General features: G+C 36.4%; 1 protein-coding gene and 1 non-coding gene across 4 annotated transcripts; both read left to right on the plus strand.

Annotated features, from left to right (window-relative positions):
* Positions 1-593: 593 nt before the first annotated feature.
* On the plus strand, positions 594-701 carry LOC111762099 (U6 spliceosomal RNA). Its single transcript, XR_002795306.1, has one exon. It is a non-coding gene; the product is annotated as a U6 spliceosomal RNA (small nuclear RNA).
* Positions 702-8,901: 8,200 nt separating this feature from the next.
* LOC101428234 (baculoviral IAP repeat-containing protein 2) lies at positions 8,902-23,616 on the plus strand. Of its 3 annotated transcripts, none has more exons than XM_004484125.5 (9): positions 8,902-9,102; positions 10,543-12,680; positions 12,776-12,875; positions 16,419-16,497; positions 17,090-17,138; positions 19,045-19,287; positions 22,066-22,320; positions 22,588-22,629; positions 22,742-23,616. In XM_004484125.5, the coding sequence occupies exons 2-9, from the start codon at positions 11,783-11,785 to the stop codon at positions 22,933-22,935; spliced, it is 1,860 nt and encodes a 619-aa protein (XP_004484182.1). In that variant the 5' UTR covers positions 8,902-9,102; positions 10,543-11,782; the 3' UTR covers positions 22,936-23,616. The 3 variants fall into 3 exon arrangements, with proteins under 3 accessions (XP_004484182.1, XP_004484183.1, XP_058145191.1); XM_004484126.5 differs by having other exon boundaries at positions 8,945-9,102; positions 19,066-19,287; XM_058289208.2 differs by lacking the exon at positions 22,066-22,320 and having other exon boundaries at positions 8,948-9,102.
* The last annotated feature ends 33 nt before the right edge of the window (positions 23,617-23,649 follow it).

A 23,649-nucleotide genomic window follows, 5' to 3' on the forward strand; every position in this document is an offset into this window, starting at 1 on the left:
AAACTACAAGCAAACTATTAGGTGTGGTTTCTAAGGGATTCACTGATTAGAAATAAAGCTAATAATACCCTTGAGTCGAAGTACATGAGTGGGATCAGAATTCCTCAGCCTTTTTAAAACTATGCCCATCCTCATGCCTCTACTCTAGAAGATTTAGGAAAGGTCTAATTTCCAGAGTTTATACTGTGAAAATAATATATTTTCTTCAAATTGCACAATATACCTGGGTTCTTATCAGGTTGTGATATGGCCCTGCAGTCAACCCCTGTATATCTCTTCAACTTTATTTTGCATAACTCTCTCAACTGTTCACCATAAGGCAGTCATCCCGGCTTTCTTCAGTACCTAAACATGCCAAGCTCTTTTCTGCTTCAGAGTCTTTGAATGGAATATTCGTTCATTCACTCTTTCCCTGGAAATTTCTAATCATTCTTCAGGTATCAGCCTGAGTATCACTTTCTCAGAGAGGCTAATTGTAAATTATATCCCCTTGACTAGTTCTGTAATGGTACCTTTGTTCTTTTTCCATAACACTTATCACAATTTGTATTTAAACATTTAATTTCATATTCTATTGTCAAACATTTCATGAGGTGCTGACTCATGGCAGCACATATACTAAAACTGGAACCATACAAAGAAGATTAGTATGGCCCCTGCGCAAACATGACATGCAAATTTGTGAAGCATTGCATATTTTTCAGACTTAATAGTGAAAGATGAATGCTTTCACCTAAGATCTTGAACAAATCAAGAATGCTCACTCTCCACTTCTATTCAACTTGTACTGGAGGTTCTAGCCAGGATAATTAGGCAAGAAAATGAAATAAAAGGCATCCAGATTAGAAAGAAAGAAGTAAAACTCTCTCTCTTTGCAGATGACATGATCTTAAATGTAGAAAATTCTAAAAAACTCACTTAAAAGACATTAGGACCAATAAACAAATTCAGCAAGCAATGAGTTGGAAATACAAGATCAATATACAAGAATCAATTGTAGTTCTATACAATGCAATGACTGAATTGAAAATGAAAAAAAATCTATTTACAATGGCATCAAAAAGAATAAAAATGGTAATAGAATTGAGTCCAGAAAAAAAAAATTCCATGAGAACAATAACCATGTGTTTTATACACCATTACATGTCTAGCACCTAGCACAGAGCACAATACAGAAACGGCACTTATTGAATGAATGAATGACTTCCTGTGCCTGGGAGAGGGATGTGAGAGGGAATTTCTTCCTCCTTCAGAAGCACTACTGAAGATAAAGTACTAAGCCATAATCGTTGATAAAATAGAGAATCAGGTCAATTTCCACATGAAGAAGAATTCATGGAGGTTAAGTTGGAACTATTTTTTGAATGATAGGGCATGGCATTTCAGCTCAGAAAAGAGCAAAAGAAAAGACACAGATATGGGAATTAGAAATCGTACTAAAAATAAACTAACATTTATTGAACTTGCATATACTAGTTGTCTATAATACATTATCTTATTTGAGATTTACAACAATTTAAGAGTAGCCATATAATATTGGGGATAAAAATGAAGGCTTTGGGTTCAAATCACAACTGAGTAGCCTTAGACAAATTATTTAACCTCTCTGTGCCTCCACTTTGTATTCTGAAATGAGGATAATACAGCACCACCTCATAGAGTGGTGGTAAGGATTTAAACAGTTAATTCCTGTAAGACATTTAGAATGTTCAAGTGTTAGAATCACTAAGTAAATACTGTTGCTCTCTTTTTTTTTTTTAAGATGAAAAAACTGAAGGTTAAAAAGCTTAATTATATTACCTAAGGTCTCATGGCTAGTAAGAGATAGAATTGGTAGGAGAACCATCATTAACTACTACCTTAAACTAGAGGAGACCTTAGGAGTCCTTTAACCTCTACTCCAGGATATCTGAATTCCTGCCTCTGCTTGAGTATGATCACAGAGAACTCATTTTCCCTCAAAGTAACATACATTTCTGAGCAATTCTGATTGCCAAGACGTTTTCTTTTGAGCAAACATCTACCTTCTAATTTAGCAAACTCTCATAGACTCTTTAAGTACAGTATGTTTACTAGTATCTTTACTAGGCTAAACGTGCCCGTTCCTCATGTGATCAGATTTGTGACACAAAGAAAATATATGACATGGCTCCCAATGACTAAATATTTCAAAAAATACACATGCGGGTAAGCGGATGTGGCTCAAGCAATAGGGCTCTGCCTACCATATGGGAGGACCCGGGTTTGATTCCTGGGGCCTCCTGGTTAAAAAAAAAAAAAAAAAAAGAGTAAACATGCCTGAACAGCTAGCCAGTGCCCATGTGGCAAGCTGAGTGCCCACACGTTGAGGTGAGAACCTCAGAGGCAAGCCAAGTGCCCACCTGAGTGCCTGCACAGCAAGCCGAGTGCCTGCACGGCGAGCCAAGTGCCCATGTGACAAGCTGAATGCCTGTGCGAGTGCCCACGTGGTGAGCTGAGTGCCCGCGCAGTGCAGTGAGCCAGCGTCTGCATGAGTCACCCAGCAAGATGATGACACAACAAAAGAGAGATAAAGGGGAGAGTTAGGTGAAATGCAGCAGAAACCAAGAACTGAGGTGGCACAAGTGACAGAAAACCTCTCTCCACATCAGAGGTCCCCAGGATCGAATCCCTGTGACTCCTAGAGGAGAAAAAACCGAGAAGACAGAAAGAATAAGAGATATAGAAGGTCACACAGCGAATGGACACAGACAGCAAAAACAGTATGGGGGAGGGGAAAAATATATTTAAAAAAAACCTCTTTTCTTGTTTTCTAATTTCTAACACTCCTTACCAACAAAACATGCATCCTACAGTCTTACTCAGTTACCTCAAAGCAGGACCTTATTTCTAATTGTTAATACTCTGGAATTTTTTTTTTTAGCTTATCTACCTTTTAAAACTTGGTTTCCAGCATGAGAACTAATGCAACTATTATCTCCCTGTGTTCTCTACTAGTACTGTTTAACACATCCCATTTATTCTAAATAGTGATATTTTGGTCTTAACAGACTCAAAACTGATTCTGTAGTACAATGCAGTTAGTAACATTCTTGTCAAAACCTTAAACATTATGTCAAAATTCAGAGAGTTTGCTCTCTCAAATTTAATTTTTGTTAGGTTACCTCTGTGTCTTGTTTATTTTACTGTAGGCTAAGGATGAAATAGAGTAATGTGCTCTGATGAGTATTATAAACCATGTGAGAGGTGATTTCTTGGGATACTGTTTGGAAGCCCAAGCTGCAGGAACCTCTGAAAACACATGCACCTTTCAGCTTTATTGACTTACTGTAATAGGGGTGGATACTACAGAACTTAGGTCCTGCACAAAGACAGTGGTCCACGTATTTTGTCAGGACAAAACGCAACTCAAAATTAGCTTAAGTATGTTATACTATATTACAGTACGGTGTATCATATTATACCATTTTTCAAATGTATGCAGACGTTATACAAATTAAAAGTACATGAAAAAGCAATGTTAAATTTATTCATGAGCTTTTTCAATATGATTTATCAGTCAATAAAGTACCAAATTATAATGTTGGTATTCTCAAAAATATGTTGAGAAGTCTTTATACTTGACACTTTTGGTAACTATTGGTGCAAAATAAATCTAGGTTAATGTGGTAGCCCCTAGCTAGGCTACTGATCACTTGAAATGTGGCTGTCTGAATTGAGATGTGTAGTAAGTATAAAATAAACATTAAATTTCTTAGACCTCGTATGAAAAAAAGAAGATAAAATATCTCAATTATTTTTTATACTGGTTACATGTTGAAACGATATTTTAGATATACTGGGTTATATAAAACATTACTAAATTAATTTCATCTATTTTTTACTTTTTAAAATGTGACTACTGGAAAATTTTCAATTACTTATGTAGACGACATTACATTTGTACTGGACAGCGCCAGTCTAGATAACTGCTCTTCATTTTATCACTGGGAATGAGTCCTTCAAGCCATGAGACTCAACAGAGATAATACTATAAAAATATCATCCTGTCAAGTAAGCTACTGTTCCCACCAGGTTAGGATAAAAGCCCTCCTCCAAGCTCTTTATTGTCCTGGAAAAGCTCTTCTCCATGTTCCTTTATTGTCCAGGTGCTTGACTTTGTGACAGCACTTAAGTTTTTATTTATTGGTCTCTTCTGCTAGCTGGAGAGCTCCTGGACGACAAGGACTGTTGTTTTTCTCTCTGTCCCTAGAGTATCCAAAAATGTTTTCTGAATGAATGAATTAAACCACTTGCCCAAGGTCACATAACTCAGAGAGGAAGCAGAGACTAAAGATTGGTTTTAATTTAATCTGAAGTTTTATATGTTGTGACAGATTGCATATATTTCAAAAGTTAGAATGATTTGGAACTGTCAATTTTTCAAAAGTACATACTTAATAAGTTTTTGGTATCTAATATAATCCAATTTACCTAGAGTTTAGGAACTCAATTTTCTAAATCACTTTAAGTTTTGTTTATTTATTTATTGCACCTTTTCAAAGCTTTCAAATTCGACTACAGATTCAACTGCTAAGAGTCTTCCACATGTTCCACATGTTTGAGAACACCACAGGAAAGGCCTTTCCTGGACCTGTATCAACGTTGTGGATCCTAGAATACTTTTTATCTTTTCCTCCCTTGACAGGAATTATAGAACAAACTGTTCAATCTATGTCTTGTGTTTGTCAACATGATTTTTTGTAACTATTTTCTGAATTATAAAGCCTTTCCTTTATTGTTTTAATTTTTAACTCTTTGACATTTGAAACTAGAGCTGTTAGGACTCTAATTTACATTAAATGATTAAAGTTTACTAATTAAACTTTTAAATAGTATTTTTGTAAAATAAAATCAGACTTTGCTAGACACCAACATTTTAAAGCTTTGCTGCACATTCAGATTCCCCACTACATAGTTGTAAAAATCTTTCCTCCAGTTACCTTGACTTCACATATAAAATAAACTGATTAAGCCAAGAGGGCTCCAAAACTCTAATGAAAAGGTTTTATGAAAAAGAATCCAATGTCTTACAGAAATATTTTTTTAAAAACAAAACAAAACAAAACAAAAAAAACCAGATGTTTGTAAGTAACTGAAAGTTGGGGAAGTGCTGATGCACACAAATACTCAAGTTCTGAACGTAGAGGACTTAAAAAGTTTTTTTGGTTATATTTCAAAAATTTAGGAATGTACAAGTCATTTGTGTAAATTTCAATCCTAACATTCTTCCAAACTTTCTTAATTTTTAAAAGAATAAACATTATATATATAATTGATGCAAATGAAAAAAATTTCAATCTCATTCATAATAGAACAATGAAATTAAAACTGCACTGAAATACTATTTCTTATCTAACAGACCTGCAAAAAATTCCAAAAGTTTGACAATATACTCATGGTGAAACTGTGGGGAAAGAGGCATTCAACATTGCTGGTTGGACTGCAAAATACTAACACTCTCATAAAGGGGCATTTGGCTACACCAAACAAAATTACAAATGACTTTACCATTGACACAACAATCCAACTTCTGGGAACATATCCTAAAATAAAGACATATGTCAACGACTGTTTTATTGCAGCACTATCTGTAGAGGCAGAAGACTGGAAACCACCCAGTTGCCCAATAGGGAAGTGGCTGAATACATTATGATGCATCTACACAAAGGAGTACTATGCAAAAGTGAGGAATAATTCTATATACTAGTATTGAGTGACTTCCAGAATTTGTTATTTAGTGAAAAAAAGTAGAGAAAAGTGAGTATGGTATACAACAATTTATCTAAGAAAAAGGAAGATAGGAATAAATATACATAATTAATTGTATCTTTAAAATGGAAAGATGAACTATAGAAAATGTTTAAATCAATACCTACAGGAGCAGGGAGGCGATAGTGTAGAGAGAACGAGGATGTTAGCGGGAAAGGAAGGAGATAGAGAAGCAAGACTAATGAGGTTAAATAAAATCTTGAAATCCTACATCTGCATTGGAAGTATCAGTATGAATTCATGATGTATTTTATTAGACAACATGTATATTACTGAGTTCTATGCAAACAAGTGTATTATTGAGCTCTGTCCACAGAAAAGGTCTAGAAGCAATAAAACTCAGTAACAGTGAACACCATGAACATCCAGATTATGGTGCTTAAATACCATTTCCCATTAAAGAAACCAGGGCACTTTGGATAAATGGCTTACTCTAGGGATGGGCTAAGATGTATGAGTCTGGAAGCAATCAAACACTGCTATGGCTGGATGAAAAAGACGCAGGAACCAACATGAACAAGCTCCTATTAGCATAAAGTAAATCAATTTGAGAATAAAAAATGATAACTGTAATGAATTACAACTCATCAAACATGTTTAAATCCCTCAGTTTATGATATCTTTTCACTTTTAGGGTTTTTATCCAACAGGAATTAAAAAAAATAGTATAAGTTCATGATCTAATTTTATTTTCCATTAGAGTAACCATTCATTCAGCATTATTTATTGACTACTTAATCCTATTCTCACTAATCTGTAATACTACCATCATCTATCCAATTCCTACACTGGTAGCTTGAGGCTTTTGTGGACCCCAGAAAAGATCATGTCTTTAGAACTAATCCATTCCTGTGGGCGGGACCTTTTGATGGACTTACTTCAGCTAAGTGCCTCTGATTAGATTACTTCAGTAAGGCCCGACTCAGGGCAGGTTTTAATCCTCTTTTGAGAATCCTTTATAAACTCAATGGCTACAGAAAAAAACACAGCTCAGCAAGAAACCTCCAGAAGCTGAAATCAATGGTACTCAGTAACAGAGAACCCACAAAAGCTGAGAAAGCCACAGACCGCCAGAAGCTGAAAGCAAGGGAGCCCAGAGAAGGCGGTCGGAGAGGCACCACCATGTGTAGAGGACTCTAGGATTGCCTACAGCCATCTTTGGGGGGAGACTGTCACCTGATGATGCCTTCATTTGGACATTTTTCTCAGCCTCAAAACTAAGCTTGCAAGCCAACAGACCCCCACTGTAAAATACAACCCATTTCCGGTACACTGCTTTCAGCAGCTTTTACCAAACTAACACCATACAACTGTGCATATTTTGCTGGCTCTCTATCCTATACCTTTGTCAATTTGTTCATCCTTGTGCTAATTAAAGACTGCCTTAATAACTATGTTTTATAACTTACTATCTGGTAGAGCAAGTCCATTCAACCTTATTTTCTTCAAAGTTGTTCTGGATCCTGTAAATATTTTCTCTATGTAAATCTGAAAAATGTTAGAACTGCGACCAAAGCAGACATACACAACCTATTTTTTAAAGTCATTAGCTCCTGTACACTGGAAATATGATGAAGAAATTAATTGACAAATGGATAAACAACAGTGATACTGGACTACGATGGCATGAGATTAAAAGTTATATTTATTATACCCGAATATTACATACTTTTTAAAGGAAAAATATTAAAGCCTTTTGGGTTTTTGAGATTCAAAATTTCCCCTATATTGAGAATGTTCATTATGTTACTTTTTTTGGTCAGGACAAGAACTGAAAAAGAGAAACAGACTTGAATTCAGAATGAAAAATTCTTGCTATTATAGACTTTCTAGAATACTAAGTTCCCCACAAATATTAGGAATGTTTCTGTAACTGTCCCAGAAAGAGTTACTTAAACCAAATACCCAACTACTAGTAAAACCTATGTGCAATTTGGAAAGTTTTTAGTCACTGGAGCTATGGCATTTTCTTCCTCCGTATCACAGATTGTTACAAATACTTTCTTTTTATTATTAACATTGGGAGAGAAGACCTGTTTTACGGCTGACTGGCCGGCAGAAGTGACTGGCAGGATATGGGAAATGGTTCAAGTCTTGGAATTCCCCCGGCTACCTAATTAAGTGGTTCATTTGAAAGTTTTTGAAATACTTGTCCCTGGAGTTCCCCTGAGAGAAGAAATCATCCGAATTACTTACAGAGTATCTTCGGAGAACATACGCTTTAAAAACTTGGTTCATTCCAGCACGACGAACATTTACTGCCTGCCGTCGTCTTTGTGGCACTGCTAGGAAGCCGGCGACAAAAGGTCCGTTCCAAGCAAGGACAAGCTTTTACAATTTCTCTATTGTTTAACCATTTTATAGATAAATGGGTTCCTTTGTGGTTCGCGTACACCACACGCACACAAACGTATGTGCACACACATATACATATGTATGTATATATCCTTTTTTTTAGGTACCAAGGATTTAACCTGGGACCTCGTGTATGGGAAGCAGGTGCTCAACCACTGAGCTACACCCACTCCCCTATATATCCCATTTTATTCAAACGTTCAGAAAATACTGGGAGGTAGGCGTTGCTAGCGATAACCACTGAAGGAAGGACACTTTCTCGTTAGTGCGTACTTATCCTGAAGGCCAAAATCTGAAAAACAAGTTACACTCGTCGATTATAAACACATCAAGTCATTAAAATTAATTTCCTGATGCAGCGCTACTCTCCAAAACGTCGCTGTTTTCAAATTACACTGGCAGCGGACACAAATATGACACCGAGCTGACTCCAACCCCAAAGAGAGCCAGTCACCCGCGACGCGGCGAGGTGGCCGGGCACTGAGCGGCTGGATCCTCGCCCCGAGGCGGCCCCAGGGCGGCGGCGCGTGCGCGGCGTGGCCAGCGCCCACGCAACGCCTCCCGGCGCGCCACGTCTCCCTCGGAAGAACGTTAGCGGCCGCGAGAGGCACACGTACGAACTGCTCCGACCGCGAAGCACCGAGTCGCCGTGGACGGTGCCGCCTCAACCCGTGGGCGCCTCGCCGGGCTTCCCGCGTCTCCCGGCGCCTCGGCTCGACGCTCTTCCGGCCGCAGCGGAAGTTCCCCCGCAGGCCCCTTCCGCTCTGGGGCGGTGGCGGCCGCGGCTGGGCGCGCTGACGTCACCGTGCGTCGGCGGCGGCCTCGCGGGGCGGGGCGGGGCGCGCAGGCCGGGCCTGGCTGCTGTGGCGACTGTGGGCGCCGCTGCCAGCCCCGGGGGAGCCGCTGGGCGTTCTCGCCGTCGCCGCGCCGCCTCCGTGCAGCCGCGCCGGCTCCGCGGTGGGTGCAGCGTCTTCGGGGCCGGGGTCGGGGCCGCGCGGGCTCGCGGGAGGCGGGTGGGGCTTTCGGGCGCGGGGACGCGTCCCTCGGCGGCGGCCGGGTCGGGCGCGGGGCCTGGGCCGAGGCCCGGGGGCTCCCGGAGCTGCGCGCCCTGCGGCGGGCGCGGGTTTGCCTCCCTCGGAAGCCTCCCCTTCGAGGCCGGGAAACGAAAGCGATCTTTAAGAATTGACTTGTTTCCTGGCGAATTCGGGCCGCCGCCCATTGTTCCAGCCCTTGGACTTGGGCCAAGAGGTTTCTCTGAAGAGTTTTTGGCAGGTTTTAAACTTAGCGCCCGGTGTCCCTTTGGTTTGGTGTGTTTGAACGAGCTCACATTTCAGAGGTGCCAGCCGCTCGCTGCTCCCTGCGGCGACTATTGTGTCTTGTGAAAATAGCTCCGAACTAAAGCTGTTCTTTAAGATTATAATGAATATGGTTAAGCTAATGAAATATGTGATGGTCCAAATGTAAAATAACTGTAGTTTTTATCTCTTCAAAATGAAATTTTTTGCAGCTTACGTTATTCAGCAGAGACCCTAACTAATACTTTTGACAGTTTTGTTGCTTTTGTTGATATTTAAGCACTGTGTGTAATCAGGGTGTCATTGGACAGCCATAGTATTTAAAAGTGACTCAGAAAATTAAAAAAGAAAACCAAAACCTCCGGAAAATTAATGGATAAATCCCATAGTTTCTCTACTTATTCCGTCCAGTCTGCCCATTCCCGTCCAGCTATAGTTTGCATAAAAGCAGTAACATCAGCGGTACGCTTCTTGTCGGTAAAAATCTGTAGTAAGATAACAGACCTGGTGTAATAAACGCATTAGGTTGCTGGTCACATTTCCAAGGCCAGGGTTTCAAAGACCGCCGTTTTGTTTTCTGTGGATGTTGCTTTGTAATTATAAGGGAATTGTAGGCTTCAAGGGTTTATTTTAATGAGCTCCTGGTGGCATTTTGCTCTTACTAGACAAGGTAGTTTGCTTAGTTCTGGAGAGACTTGACATTAAAAAAGTAACGTTTATTGTTTAATTACTGTTGTGCTCTTCCTGGTGGGTGTAGAAAAGTCTTTTTTCATCATTGACCCTTTTTGCCTCCAGGAAACTGCCAGAGATATATTATTTTTAAACTATTGAAAGTTGTTACCAGAAAAGGTGAGGAGACCAAGAACAAAATGCTTCCCTCTGTGGAAATGTCCATCTTTGTCAAAGTTGTAGTTTTCTAACATGCATAATTAGTGCTAATGGGAGATCTTGCGTTTAATTATGAGAACATTTTCATGAGATTGCTAGACTTAAGATGTATTATCTATTAAAGTGTACTTTTTAGACTTTACTGAATGAAGAGTCTGTGATTCTCTTTGCCATGAAAACATTTTCTAAAAGAGCTTTTGTTTTTTCTTTTCAGATTTTACAGTCCTGAAGACTCTCCTTTTTTTTTTTTAACCCCCTGCAGTAATAAATCCCATTATGGAAACCTGGAAACTTTATAAAGGGATATAGTTTGAATTCTGTGGAGTGTAATTTTGTGTATGAATTATGTTTAAAAGTAGGGAGAGTTTTCAGAAAGGCTGATAGTGTTAATTATTGATATATTATGCATAAGCAGTAATTCCCTTAGTAATACGGTATTTTTGTTAGCATTGTGATGACAGTAGAAGAGACAAGCTGTATCTTTTCATGAATTGATTTATCATTAATTGCAAAATGAATGATATAGTTTCATGGTTCTTAAATGAAAAATAGGTTACTTAATTTTTATAGAGGCAATGTAGGAAGTTTCTGCTGTGGAAAATTTATGCTTAATTTGTTATGGAGATATACCTTCGGGTATCTTCATTAAGTATAATAAAGTGATGTGCAAAGTTAGTAAGAAATAATAGTGATGTTCTAGGAAGAAGAATCAAGTATAGAAAATATTTAACAAAGATGGAAGAGTTAACCGTTTCTGAGCTTTAAGCAAAATACGTTTCATTTGACATCATATACACCTTAACGAACTTAGGTTTAACAAAGCTTGTGAATGTTGGCTTCCCCAAAAGTTAACAGAAACTAATGTAAAATACTATGACGATAAGCTTTGTGAAATAGCCTTTAGATAATGTGACCATAAGAAGACTTTAACTATTTTTGTTTACTAGAATAAAACAAGATTTTTTAAATGCCTTAGTAAAGTGCTTGTAGGAGAAGAAGCCTGATGCATATACTTTTCCCCCCTCATATAATATATAATCAATAACTGGCCTGATACCAGGCATTGTAGCTTGTAAGCAAAAGCAAATTAAAGGCACAATTTAAGAGTTCTATAGCTGCTTAGACTTTTGGGAACATAAGCCTCCTTTAAAGTTGGTTTTGTTTTTGTTTTTTTTTAAACATTGTCAGAAGTGTATCAATTCTTTCAGGCCATTAGGTTAGTATTACACTCGTTATAAGTACAAAGAGTACTAAGTTGCATCTTGGTACAACCTAAGAGAGGTAGTCATCCTACCTAAATATAAAATCAGTTATAAATCCAGTGAAGAAGGATTAGCTAATTCTAGGTAAGTAGGAGGCTATTATTTGGTTCCTTGTGAAAAAGTCTAATTTAGTGTGAAGAGATAGAAATTTCATGTGAAGGCTTTTAGCCATCTAACTGAAATCACCTACTCATGCGCAAAACTACCTCCCAAAGACTTGTCCCAGGTACCTCTCATCAAAAATCTGTGAATAAAATGGAAGACAGCACAGTCTTGTCAAGTTGGACAAATGGCAACAAACAAAAAATGAAATATGACTTTTCATGTGAACTGTACCGAATGTCTACATATTCGACCTTCCCCACCGGTGTTCCCATTTCAGAAAGGAACCTTGCTCGTGCTGGTTTTTATTACACTGGTGTGAATGACAAGGTCAAATGCTTCTGTTGTGGCCTGATGCTGGACAACTGGAAAGAAGGAGACAATGCTATTGAAAAACATAAACAGCTGTATCCTAGCTGTAGCTTTATTCAGAATCTGGTTTCAGTTACTAGTTTGGGATCCACCTCTAAGAATACTTCTCCAGTGAGAAACAGTTTTGCACATTCATTATCTCCCACTTTTGAACGTAGTGGCTCGTTCAGTGGTTCTTTTTCCAACCTTTCACCAAACCCTGTTAATTCCAGAGCAGTTGAAGACTTTTCTCCCTTGAGGACTAATCCCTACAGTTATGCAATGAGTACTGAAGAAGCCAGATTTCTTACTTACAATATGTGGCCATTAACTTTTTTGTCACCATCAGAACTGGCAAGAGCTGGTTTTTATTATGTAGGACCTGGAGATAGGGTAGCTTGCTTTGCCTGTGGTGGGAAACTAAGTAACTGGGAACCAAAGGATGATGCTATGTCAGAACACCGGAGACATTTTCCCAACTGTCCATTTTTGGAAAATTCTGTAGAAACACTGAGGTTTAGCATTTCAAATTTGAGCATGCAAACACATGCAGCAAGACTGAGAACATTTATGTACTGGCCACCGAGTGTTCCAGTTCAGCCTGAACAGCTTGCAAGTGCTGGTTTTTATTATGTAGGTAAGAAGCAAACTAATACATAGCTATAAATTTTATCTATTTTATTTTGATCTACGAATTAAAGTTTGTATACAATTTTGGTCTTGTTTATTTAGGTCGCAATGATGACGTCAAGTGCTTTTGTTGTGATGGTGGCTTGAGGTGTTGGGAATCTGGAGATGATCCATGGGTAGAACATGCCAAGTGGTTTCCAAGGTAATTGTTTTTCAAGAATTGTTCTGCAAAATTGTGCTTAAAATAAGTAGGCATACCTTTTAAAAGTCTCAAATTTTAATTATTTATTGAAAAATGTTTTGTAGTGTTTTATATGCTTTTACTTTTTTTTTTTAAGATTTATTTTTTTATCCCCCCCCCCCCGCCGCTTTCTTGCTGTTTGCTCTCTGTGTCTATTCGCTGCACATTCTTCTGTGTCTGCTCGTCTCCCTTGTTGTGTTGTCTTGCTGCTCCAGTGCTCCACGGGCGTGGGCGTGGGTCAGCTTGCCTTCACAAGGAGGCCCAGGGAAGTGAACCCAGGGCTTCCCATATGGCACGGGAGCCCAATCAGTTTAGCCACATCCACTTCCCTCGACTTACTTTTGATGACTCATTTATAATTATGGCCTTAAGTTTTCCTTTATATATTTCCCTTCTTGCTTTAAAGAAGCCTTACGGATTACAAAGATGTAAAATAGAACAAAAAGAACATAAATTAGAAAAAGGTAAGAAGGGAAAAGGAAAACAAGAAAGGATATAAAATAGATCTAGAAGTGAGGCAAATATAAAAATGTGTCTAATCTTATCTGAGTGCTGTGTGAGTACAATGGTAAATTGTTTTGTATATACAATTTTGTCTTGTGATATTTCACTTATCACTTTTTAGCCACTCTCTCTCTAGTGTTCCAGTTCTAGCAGTGTCTCCTAGCAGTGTCTCCTATTTTCTGCTATTATCTATGGATAATTTGGAAGCAGTGTTGTTCATGGAAATAAATTTAATAAATATAATTCTGTCTTTGTTATTCAGTAGCTATGTGAACTTGGAAGTGATATGATTCTCTTTCTTCATCTGAAAAATGAGGGTTTGGACTGGATAATATTTTAACCTGTGAATGCCTTTCATACTAATGAGCAATCTCTTGGACCACCTCAGGAAATTAAAATATTATTTTGTCATTTTTGAATGAGATATGATTAAAAAGAAAGTTGAAGTAATTGATTTTTTATTATGGATCAAAAAGTTGTATTTTTAAAATTATATCTTTAATATTCACCATATATCAAGATAAACTTTTACTTTTTCTCACCCTGAAAAGTGGCATGCTTTGTTTACTTAATGAAAAAAACAACAACAATGATTTATTATCAAAATTTTAGATGACATGCTTCGCTTTTGCAATTTGAGTACATGTACTTGGAAATTTAGCTGATATTTTAGTATTAAGACAAAAACAGCTCCCTAATTCCAGTGTTTGAATGACTGTATTTTGTGCTTTACTCTACAAAACAAAACAAAATCTTTGTTTATTTCTATATCTGTATTTCATTTCTAAATGGTTAAAAAGGGAGATGATTTAAGGGTGCTTTTTGCTATCACTTTGAAAACAACACATTTCAGTTATGGATAATCTTTGATCTCAGTAAATGAAAATCCAAAATGGATAATCATTAAGGCTGTATTTTAACACAGTTCTTTTATTCATTTGACAAATGTTTGAGTGCTTACTGGTACTGTTTTAGATGCTGGGGATATAACAGTGAACAAGGCAGACAAAAATCTCTGTCCTTAGGGAATTCATTCGAGAAGATGGGTTCATTATACTTCCTGAACTTAAACACTGTAAATATAAATTAATCAGTTCAAGAATAAAAATAAACTATCTAAAGGTCAAGAAAGCAATGACAACTAGCTTTGTTGTCTGAATAACAAACTTAAAACCTGAATGTCCTTATGCGATTTCTGTTAACTTCAGTGCATGTTGATATACTTTGGGCCTCTCAAAGTATTCTGTTTTAAGGGAAAGACAGTTTCATTGATTGATTTTTGAAAGTTAGATATATTATAGTATAATTTATATGCAATAAAATCCTTTTTAGTTTGAGTTCTGTGAGTTTTGATAGATGTGTAGTTATGTAACCACTACTACAATTAAGATACAGAAATTTCTCTCCTGCCCCTTTATAGTCACTCTCCTCTCACCTCAGATCCTGGCAACCACTGATCTGTTCTCTCTTCCAATAGTCTTGCCTTTTCTAGAATGCTATATAAATGGAATCTGAGAGTATATGCCTGTGTCTGGCTTCTTTCCTTTAGCATAGTGTATCTGAGAGTCATCTGTGTGGTTGCATGTATTAGTAGTTTGACCCTCTTTATTGCTGAGTAGTAAGTATTCCACAGTTAGACCAGAATTTGTTTATCCATTCATTGAGTTGAAGAATATGTGGGTTGTTTCCAGGTTGAGGGGATCATGAATAAAGCTGCTCTAAACATTAGCGCATAGGTGTTTGTGCGAACATATGTTTTCATTTCTTTTGGATACTTAGGAGTGGAATGGTTGGGTTGTATGGTAAGTGTGTGTTTTAAGTTAAGAAACTGCCAAGTTGTTTTCTGAAATGTCTGCCATTTTGAATTCTCATTGGCAGTGTATGACAGTTTCAGGTGTTCCACATTCTCACCAGTCCTTGAATTTGTCAGTCTCTTGAATTTTGGTCATTCTGATATTTGTGTAGTGCTAGGTCATTGTGGTTTTAATTAGCATTTCTTCAATGACTCATGATGTTGAGCATCTTATCATTGCTTATTTGCCATCTGTACATCTTTGGTGAAGTGTCTGTTCAAATCTCTTGTCCATGAAAAAATGTTGTAATTAAGTTTTGAGAGTTCTTAATATATTCTGAATACAAGTCCTTTGTCAGATGTGTTTTGCAAATTTCCTCCCATTTGTGGTGTCTTTATTTTTCTTAATAGTCTTTTGAAGAATGGAAGTTTTTAATTTTAATGACATTTTATCAATTTTCTATTTTATGGGTTGTGCCTTTGGTGTCTTATCTAAGAAATCTTTAAACCAAGGACAAAAAGATTTTGCTCCTGTGTTTTCTTCTAAAAGTTTTATAGTTTTAGGCTCTATGCTGCAGTATATGACCCATTTTAAGTTCTTTTTGTATATAGTGTGGGTACAAGGTTTCCAGTTGTTCCGCACCTTTTGTTGAAAACAAAAGGAATGGAATGTAAGCAGATGTCATATGGACTCCCTGAAGCACCTTTGACTAGCCCTAATAGTTTGAAAACAACTATTTGGAAAACAGTGTCACATTATGTAGAGATGAAAATATTTGATTTTATATTTTTTTTTGAGGAAGAGTGGTGGATTGTGCTTCAAATGTAATGGAAGGGTGAATACTGGAGAAAGAGTAGCGCTTGTGAAAGACCACATTTTAGGAATATTGAGTTATAATTTCTGAAATTGTGTTAGGCCCCAAAAGTAAATTGTCAGGTCTCAACTTGTGACCATTTGTGGGTTCAGATCCTTTTGTCATGGTGATTGTGTGGAATTGAATGTAAAAATTCATACCTCATACATAGTAAGAATTTATACTATTCTATGAGTATTTTGTTAGGTATGTATATGTACTGGATTGTGGTGTAAAATGTATTTTTACTGTGGAGTATAATAAAAAATGTTTGACAGCCACTTTCTTAGAATGATCAGATTGTATTTTTAGTATGAAACTATTATAAAAAATAACTTTCCTTTTATATTTTAGATGTGAATTCTTGATACGCATGAAAGGGCAGGAGTTTGTTGATAAGATTCAAGCTAGATATCCTCATCTTCTTGAACAGGTAAATAAATTGTTATAAATGCTGATATTGGATTCTCCTAAATAGAATTACAAAAAAAATTAGAGGTGATATTTACGTGTGTTCTTATTAAAGTTAGGTATTTTGTATTGATATTAATGACACCTTTATTTTTGTAATCCATTTGTTCAGTGCTTTAAAAAAATCGTTCCTTGTTTTTAGTGTTTTGAAAGAAAAATCACTGAGGCTGTCACTTTACAAATATGTTGTGGAATTGGAGAATAAACTTTAGTGTCTTCTACATCTTTTCCAAAAAAAGAAACAAAAAACTTGTTAGGAATTTGGAACCTCTGAAAGTAAACTAGCTAAAATATGACTTTTTAAATGGAATGAGAAACAGTAATTTTTCTTACTTTCCTGAAACTAGAGAAACACTTGAATTCTAATTTGGAGGTAGATGAAGTTTAGGAAAATTTATTGGATAATTAGGATAAAGGAAAGCAAAGTGAAGTATATAAATTTTACCCAGTTTTCAAAACAGTAAGTACATTCGCTAAAGGTAAACTTATTTTAGTGTTGCTCTGTTCATGTTGTGTGAGATTTCTGATTTTATCTATTATCTCCTGTTTCATAGCTGTTATCAACTTCAGACACTCCTGGAGATGAAAATGTTGATCCACCAAGTATGTATGAACATGTTTTAGATACAGGATAGGCATTTTTATAAGAATGTTAAGAATGTAAGTTTTCTGAGATCATAAGAAACAATGTGAGGAAGTTAACTAGCAAATATTATTATCTGTATATTTACTAATTAATATTTTAGAGGATTCTAGGAAGCATAGCAGGCTTTGTTCTTAAGCTACTCACATTCCAACTAGGTAGACAAAGACACATGCAAAAGAAAAATAAACAACTCAAAACAATGCCAAATTGGTAGTACAAACAATAAGCCCTCCAAAGATGAAAGGTTGCTATTAACTAGCAAGATTTGGACAAAGTCCAGTTCATACATGATTTAAGAATTGGGCTAGATGTAAGGTAAAAATGGAAGTCAGGTGTATAGTATTTTAGAGCTAGGATAGGAAGTAGTGTATTTCTGGCTGGAACTTAGTTTTAGTTGCAATTGTCATTTAGTTAATGTGTATAATATACATACATACCCTATGGTATCCAAAGTAGTGAAGGCTAATAGTCCACTTTGTACTAATCACATCTAAAAAGGTGTGTTACATTCTTGGCACACCATTTTAAGAGGAATATAGGCAAATTTGTAGCAGACCAGAAAATGGTGACCTAGATATATGTGTCCTAGAAATCATGGCTCAGGAGGATTTGGTAGTATTTGATTTGGAAACAGAAAGGATTGCCAGAATACATAACTGTCTCCTATGTAACAGAGCAGGAAAAGATAGGCAACTGTGTTTTTACTTGAGATTTATAACCACAGTTCTCAAGTAGGCACTTTTTCCTACTGCGAGTTCCTAATAAAATCCCTTGGCCAATCTTCAAAATGATGGTTTCACATTTTCCTTCTCTTTAAGCTTCTAATACTGCTTTTCTCTCCTCACTTTGAACTTATAACCTTGCCTCTTGGAAAAAACAGAAGCTGCCAAAAGAGAACTATTTTGTCTTCCGACCAGCGAACAACCAGTCTACATAATATGTCCGTGTACTCTTTCTGTTCTTTTAGAAAGGATGAGCTATCCTTGCCCCTATCTGAGGCCAGCCCCTCTTGTTTCCTTTGGATCCCATCCCTTACTGTCAGCTTAATAACTTTGCTTTGGTAATGATTTACCCTTTCTCTCTTGCATCATCAGATTTTTCCATCTCTCTTGAATCATTCATTTCACCATACAAAGTATGGTGAAACTAGTCTACATAATGTTATCAGAAATTGCTTCACTGGTCAGCCTGTCTAAAATGTCCTCCAATCTCCTAGTTTTTTTTACTCATCCACACACTTTATTTTCTTCAGAATGTTTGTCACTATCTAAAATCATATTGCTTTACTTGTTTAACCATATTTTTTCACTACATTTTAAGACATTTTGTGTGAACTAGTCTTCCCTTTTTACTATACTTGCCATCTTTGTTTCATGTTGTTCTCTCTGCCTTAGCAGTCTGCCTGTCTAGATCTTGTCCATTTTTCAAGCCCAAACTCTAAGTCCATGTTTTCCTTGTAGTCCTTGATTTTTCACCCCTCTTTCTGGCTGGAGAAGATCATTCTCACTTCTAAATTTGGGTAGCCATCAGTTTCCAGTAGTGACTATACTTCATTCATTTAGGAGAGTTTTAGAAAGATACAGAATCCTAAGCCTCATCCCTAGAGAACTTTTCATTAAGTAGGTCTAGGGTGTAGCCAGGAAAGTGTTATTTTTTAAAGTACAGCATATCAGTTATACTCTTAATTTGGCCCTAAAGTTCAAGATTTTCTTAGACTTAACAGGGAATTGGTACATATAGCTCATCTCCCTTACTGGAATATAAGAAGAAGCATGAGGGTAGAAGATTGCGTCATAGTTGTTATTTCTCCATAGTTTTACTTTTGTGGAATTTAATATTAGCATATGGCTTCTTTTCAAATAGTTGTTCATTTTGGACCTGTAGAAAGTTCTTCAGAAGATGCTATCATGATGAATACACCTGTGGTTAAAGCTGCCTTGGAAATGGGCTTCAGTAGAAGCCTGGTAAAACAGACAGTTCAGAGTAAAATCCTAACAACTGGAGAGAACTACAAAACTGTCAGTGATATTGTGTCAGCACTTCTTAATGCCGAAGATGAAAAAAGAGAAGAGGAAAAGGAAAGACAGAGTGAAGAAGTGGCATCAGGTATTTAGGAATGTTAGTTGCCTGCATTATTTCTCTTTGGGGCTCCCAGGACTGTCTCACATGTCACAGGACAGTTAACATCCTTGTCACACACTCAATAACTGCTAGCAGCAGCTTCTAGTCATTTCCAAGTTGCATCTCCCCTTCTCTCCACTGTAGCACTGTGGGGCCAGCTACCTGTCCTAGGTGAAAACCATTTGACTAGTCTTTTGTTGTTGTTGTTTTGAGGTACTGGGAGCTGGAGATTGAACCACTGAGCCACATCGGCTTCCCTGAGTTGGTTTGTTCATTTGTTTTGCTTATTGTTTGTTTTTGAGTTTTTCAGGAGGCACTGGGAACCGAACCCGTGATCTCCCATGTGGGAGGCAGGAACTCAACCACTTGAGCCCCCATTTACTAGTTTTTTTCTGTATGTTTATTTTACGATAAGATGCCCTGTTTTAGGCTAGTGTGGTTTTCTTAAACTGTATTGTATTTCTTCCTGATACATAACAAATTTAAATGGTTTTGAAAAAGCAAGATTTTAAATTTGGATACAGCCTCTTATATCTGCTGTCTCTTTTTTAAGAGCCTTCAAATCATATTTTTAATTTATTTTACTGCCTAATCCTTGCTATACGTGATCATTTTACAAAATATAGGACTGATGATGAATTCCTAGTGCTTGATGACATCTCCTTGCCCAGCTGAAGGGTAGTAGGGAACTGACTTTGTGTTCTAGATCAGAATTCTTAACCAGGGATCCATGACCCCCATTTCCACTTTCCATAGAAACATTTCAGGAGGTCTGTGATCCTGAATTGAAAAAAATCAACGTGTTATCTTTATTTTCTCTGACCTCTAACTGAAATCTAGCGTTTCCTTCGCTATGAATATATGCAATAAATAAATTATACAGTAGTATTCGTTTCACCTGACTGGCATAGGGGTCCATGGAACAAAAAAGGTTAAGAATCCCTGTTCTAGATCACGTTAAGTCTGAAGTAATTTATTCCTTCAACAAGTACTTATTGTCCATGAGCATGTGTGCCAAATGCTGTGCTAATTATAGGGTGATTGCTTAAGGAAGCTAATATGCAAAAAGACTGTGAAAGAGCCAGCAGAGAGTTAAGGGTTGCATCGATTTTGTAAATTGGGGGGTTGGGGCTGGAAAACACTTCTTCTATTTAAGTTTATACGTAAAGATAGGAATGGGTTAACAGACCTTATTCTGTAGTCATGTAGGAAAATGTTTAAGTCTGACTTCTTGATTGAGAGATTTGTATTTAAATCCCAGCTCTGTTATTTACTAGTTTGGCAATTTATTTAACCAGGCCTCAGCTTTTTTGTCTGTAAATTAAGGATATTAATGGTGCTAATTCTGTAGGGTTGCTATAGGAATTACATGAAAGGTTGCAAGTAAAACACTTTAGCATAGTTTCTAACAAATCACATGTTTTTTTTGTTTTTCTATTAAGTAGATTGATTCGGCAGTGGGAAGAACTTGGTGAAAGATTGAGGGAAATGAGAAGATTTAGAGATCCTTAAGTAGTAATGACTCCTAGCTAAGGTTGTCATCATTGTAGTAATCCAGACACCTAGTTTTGTGATTTGTCCTACTTTGAAGGGGTCAAAGAATAGTCTTGAGTTGTGGAGTCCACACGGAGATTTTGAAGATGGTGAAGAACAAATTTGTTAGCTGTGAGGTGGATTGTTAAGGTAGAAGATATAAGTTTTGGTCAGAGGAGGAGGAAATTCATAATTTTAGAATGAATAGAGTAACTTCTAGAAAAATGTAAAAGAGAAAGAAAAACTTAAAATTTATTTCTCTTTAAACAAACTAAGCTTCTACCTTGTAGAGATGCATTTTTTTTTTTGAAGGGCTTAAAACATACAGTTGAATATTACGGTGACTGGAAGATGAAAGTAAGAACTTTATGAAAAATCTTTAGGGATTCTTGACCACATGCCATAAATGTAGGAAATTAGGTGAGAAATTTTATGTATTTTGAGAAAGAAGCCAAAAAAGATTTGTTTTAAAAGATAGGTTTGATTAAGCTGCGGTTCTTTTAAGATTGGTAGAATCTTACACATTTACATAATGATAATGGTAGCTAATTATGTGCCAGAGATAGTGCTCAGTGCTTTACGTGTGATGGCGTTTGATCCTCATAACAGTGCAGTGAGGAAACTGAGGTTTACGGAGGTTAGGGCACATAGCTCAGAAGTGGCTTTGTCTGTCTTGACTTCATAGCTCAAGCTCTTCTGGTCAAGAAAACCTGGCTCTGCAATGTACTCTTGCACAGATCACTCATTCTTTTTTCAGTCTTTTTCTCTGTAGTTGAAAATGAGAGGCAATCATACCTGCCTTGTTTATTGAACAGGATTGTTGGTGCAAATGAGACAGTTTACTTGGAAGTGCTTATGAAACTAACGTGATATAATGCAAATAGAATTATTTTCATGGGGAAAAATAATAGAGGTAGGAAATTTTTACTATCTAAAATTTTTTGCTTTTTTTCAAGAAAACAAAGGAAAAGCAGGGTTCTAAGAGGTATGAATAGGTAGACTTTAAAAAATGACACAGACCCTGTACGTGCTGTATTATTGGCTGTAACTAAATCTTGTAAGTTTTCCAAATAACTTCCATTAAAGGCAAAGAAGTCATTTTAGCTTTATTCTTTCATCTTTCTATTTAATGCCAAAATTTTTGTAAGGTTAGCTGATTGTGACTATGTGAGTATAGTTGGAGGACTTTAAAATCTAATAGATTTTTTCTTTTTTTTTTTTTAAACGAAGATGACCTGTCATTAATTCGGAAGAATAGAATGGCTCTCTTTCAGCAGTTGACGTGTGTGCTTCCTATCCTGGATAACCTTTTAACAGCCAATGTAATTAATAAACAGGAACATGATATTATTAAACAAAAAACACAGATACCTTTACAAGCAAGAGAATTGATTGATACTATTTTAGTTAAAGGAAATGCGGCAGCCAACATCTTCAAAAACTGTCTGAAAGAAATTGACTCTACATTATATAAGAACTTATTTGGTGAGTTTGTTGGAAAAATTATTTTAGAAATCCTTAGGATTGTGTTCAACAAAATAACCCAGCTAGCAAATTACAAGTATACATTTCATTTGTTCCAAGAGTGAACTTTTATTGCTCAAGTATTATGTCCAAATGTAACAATTCCTGATAATATTTAGCCAGAATCTACATTGTTCCATAGGTAGTAGGTGAAAAAAAAAGGGTAATGGGTGAAGCAGTTTTGTATTTGGTAAGGTGATACTTTGTTGTTTTATTTTTCCCCTTCAGTGGAAAAGAATATGAAGTATATTCCAACAGAAGATGTTTCAGGTAAAAAAAAAAATACTTAAAACCTGCATGAAATGTTACTCATTATTATTTTTTAAATGGGAAGTAAAGTAGAAAGAAACTCCATTTCACTGAAGTTATTTTTGGTTATTAGGTTTATCACTGGAAGAACAATTGAGGAGGTTGCAAGAAGAACGAACTTGTAAAGTGTGTATGGACAAAGAAGTTTCTATTGTATTCATTCCTTGTGGCCATCTGGTAGTATGCCAGGAGTGTGCTCCTTCTCTAAGAAAATGTCCAATTTGCAGAGGTATAATAAAGGGTACTGTTCGTACATTTCTTTCATAAAAGAAAAATAGACTATATGCTAGTCTATATAGAGAAGTCCTTAAAATATTGAATATTTGGAGCCATCCAAAGTAAAGAAGGACTTACAGGTTTTTTAGTAACATTTGTGTGTTCTACTCTGCTTTGGTACTAGTAAATCTTGTTTCCAAAAAAAATTGATAGTATATCATATTTAATCTTAATCTCTGCTTATTTGCAAGGGAAGATTCATGTTTGATGAGCTATATTAGTATATATGTGTGAACATATGAGGAATTAAAGGAGTAATTACACTGCTGTGATGTATCATTTCAGCAGTTACTGTGCTTGGTATTCTTCATGAAAACTTTCAGTACTCCATAGGAGTGTAGTTTAAAAGAACTGGAAACCAGGAACTCTGGAGTTTTTCAGAGTTACGGTGCCAACATTCACTTTGGTGCTTTTCTTTTGTGTTATAAAATGGGAATTTTTCTCTACTGGTAAACTTATCCCTAATTTGTGAGAAACATCTTAATAAAGTGCTTTAAAAAGACATCATCAAAATGTTGTTTTCTCCCCTGATAGAAAAGATAATTTTTGTATGTCTTCATAAGGATATAAGAATTAATGGAGATAATGTACGTAAGCACGTATCTATTACATTGTAAGCACTCAAATACTAACTTGAATTAATAAAGCAAATAAAATATTGTTTTAAAAATAGTAATGTGATTTATGAGAATTCCTTTAAATAGT

The sequence above is a fragment of the Dasypus novemcinctus genome, chromosome 27 (genome assembly GCF_030445035.2).
Source record: "Dasypus novemcinctus isolate mDasNov1 chromosome 27, mDasNov1.1.hap2, whole genome shotgun sequence".
NCBI lineage: Eukaryota > Metazoa > Chordata > Mammalia > Cingulata > Dasypodidae > Dasypus > Dasypus novemcinctus.

Bases quoted from the DNA above. Each gene is read 5' to 3' on its own strand.
- LOC101428234 (XM_004484125.5), top strand. From the start codon at position 11,783: ATGCGCAAAACTACCTCCCAAAGACTTGTCCCAGGTACCTCTCATCAA. The intron at 12,876-16,418 runs GTAATTGTTTTT...TTTATATTTTAG, and splicing joins CATGCCAAGTGGTTTCCAAG to ATGTGAATTCTTGATACGCA. The intron at 17,139-19,044 runs GTATGTATGAAC...CTTTTCAAATAG, and splicing joins TGAAAATGTTGATCCACCAA to TTGTTCATTTTGGACCTGTA.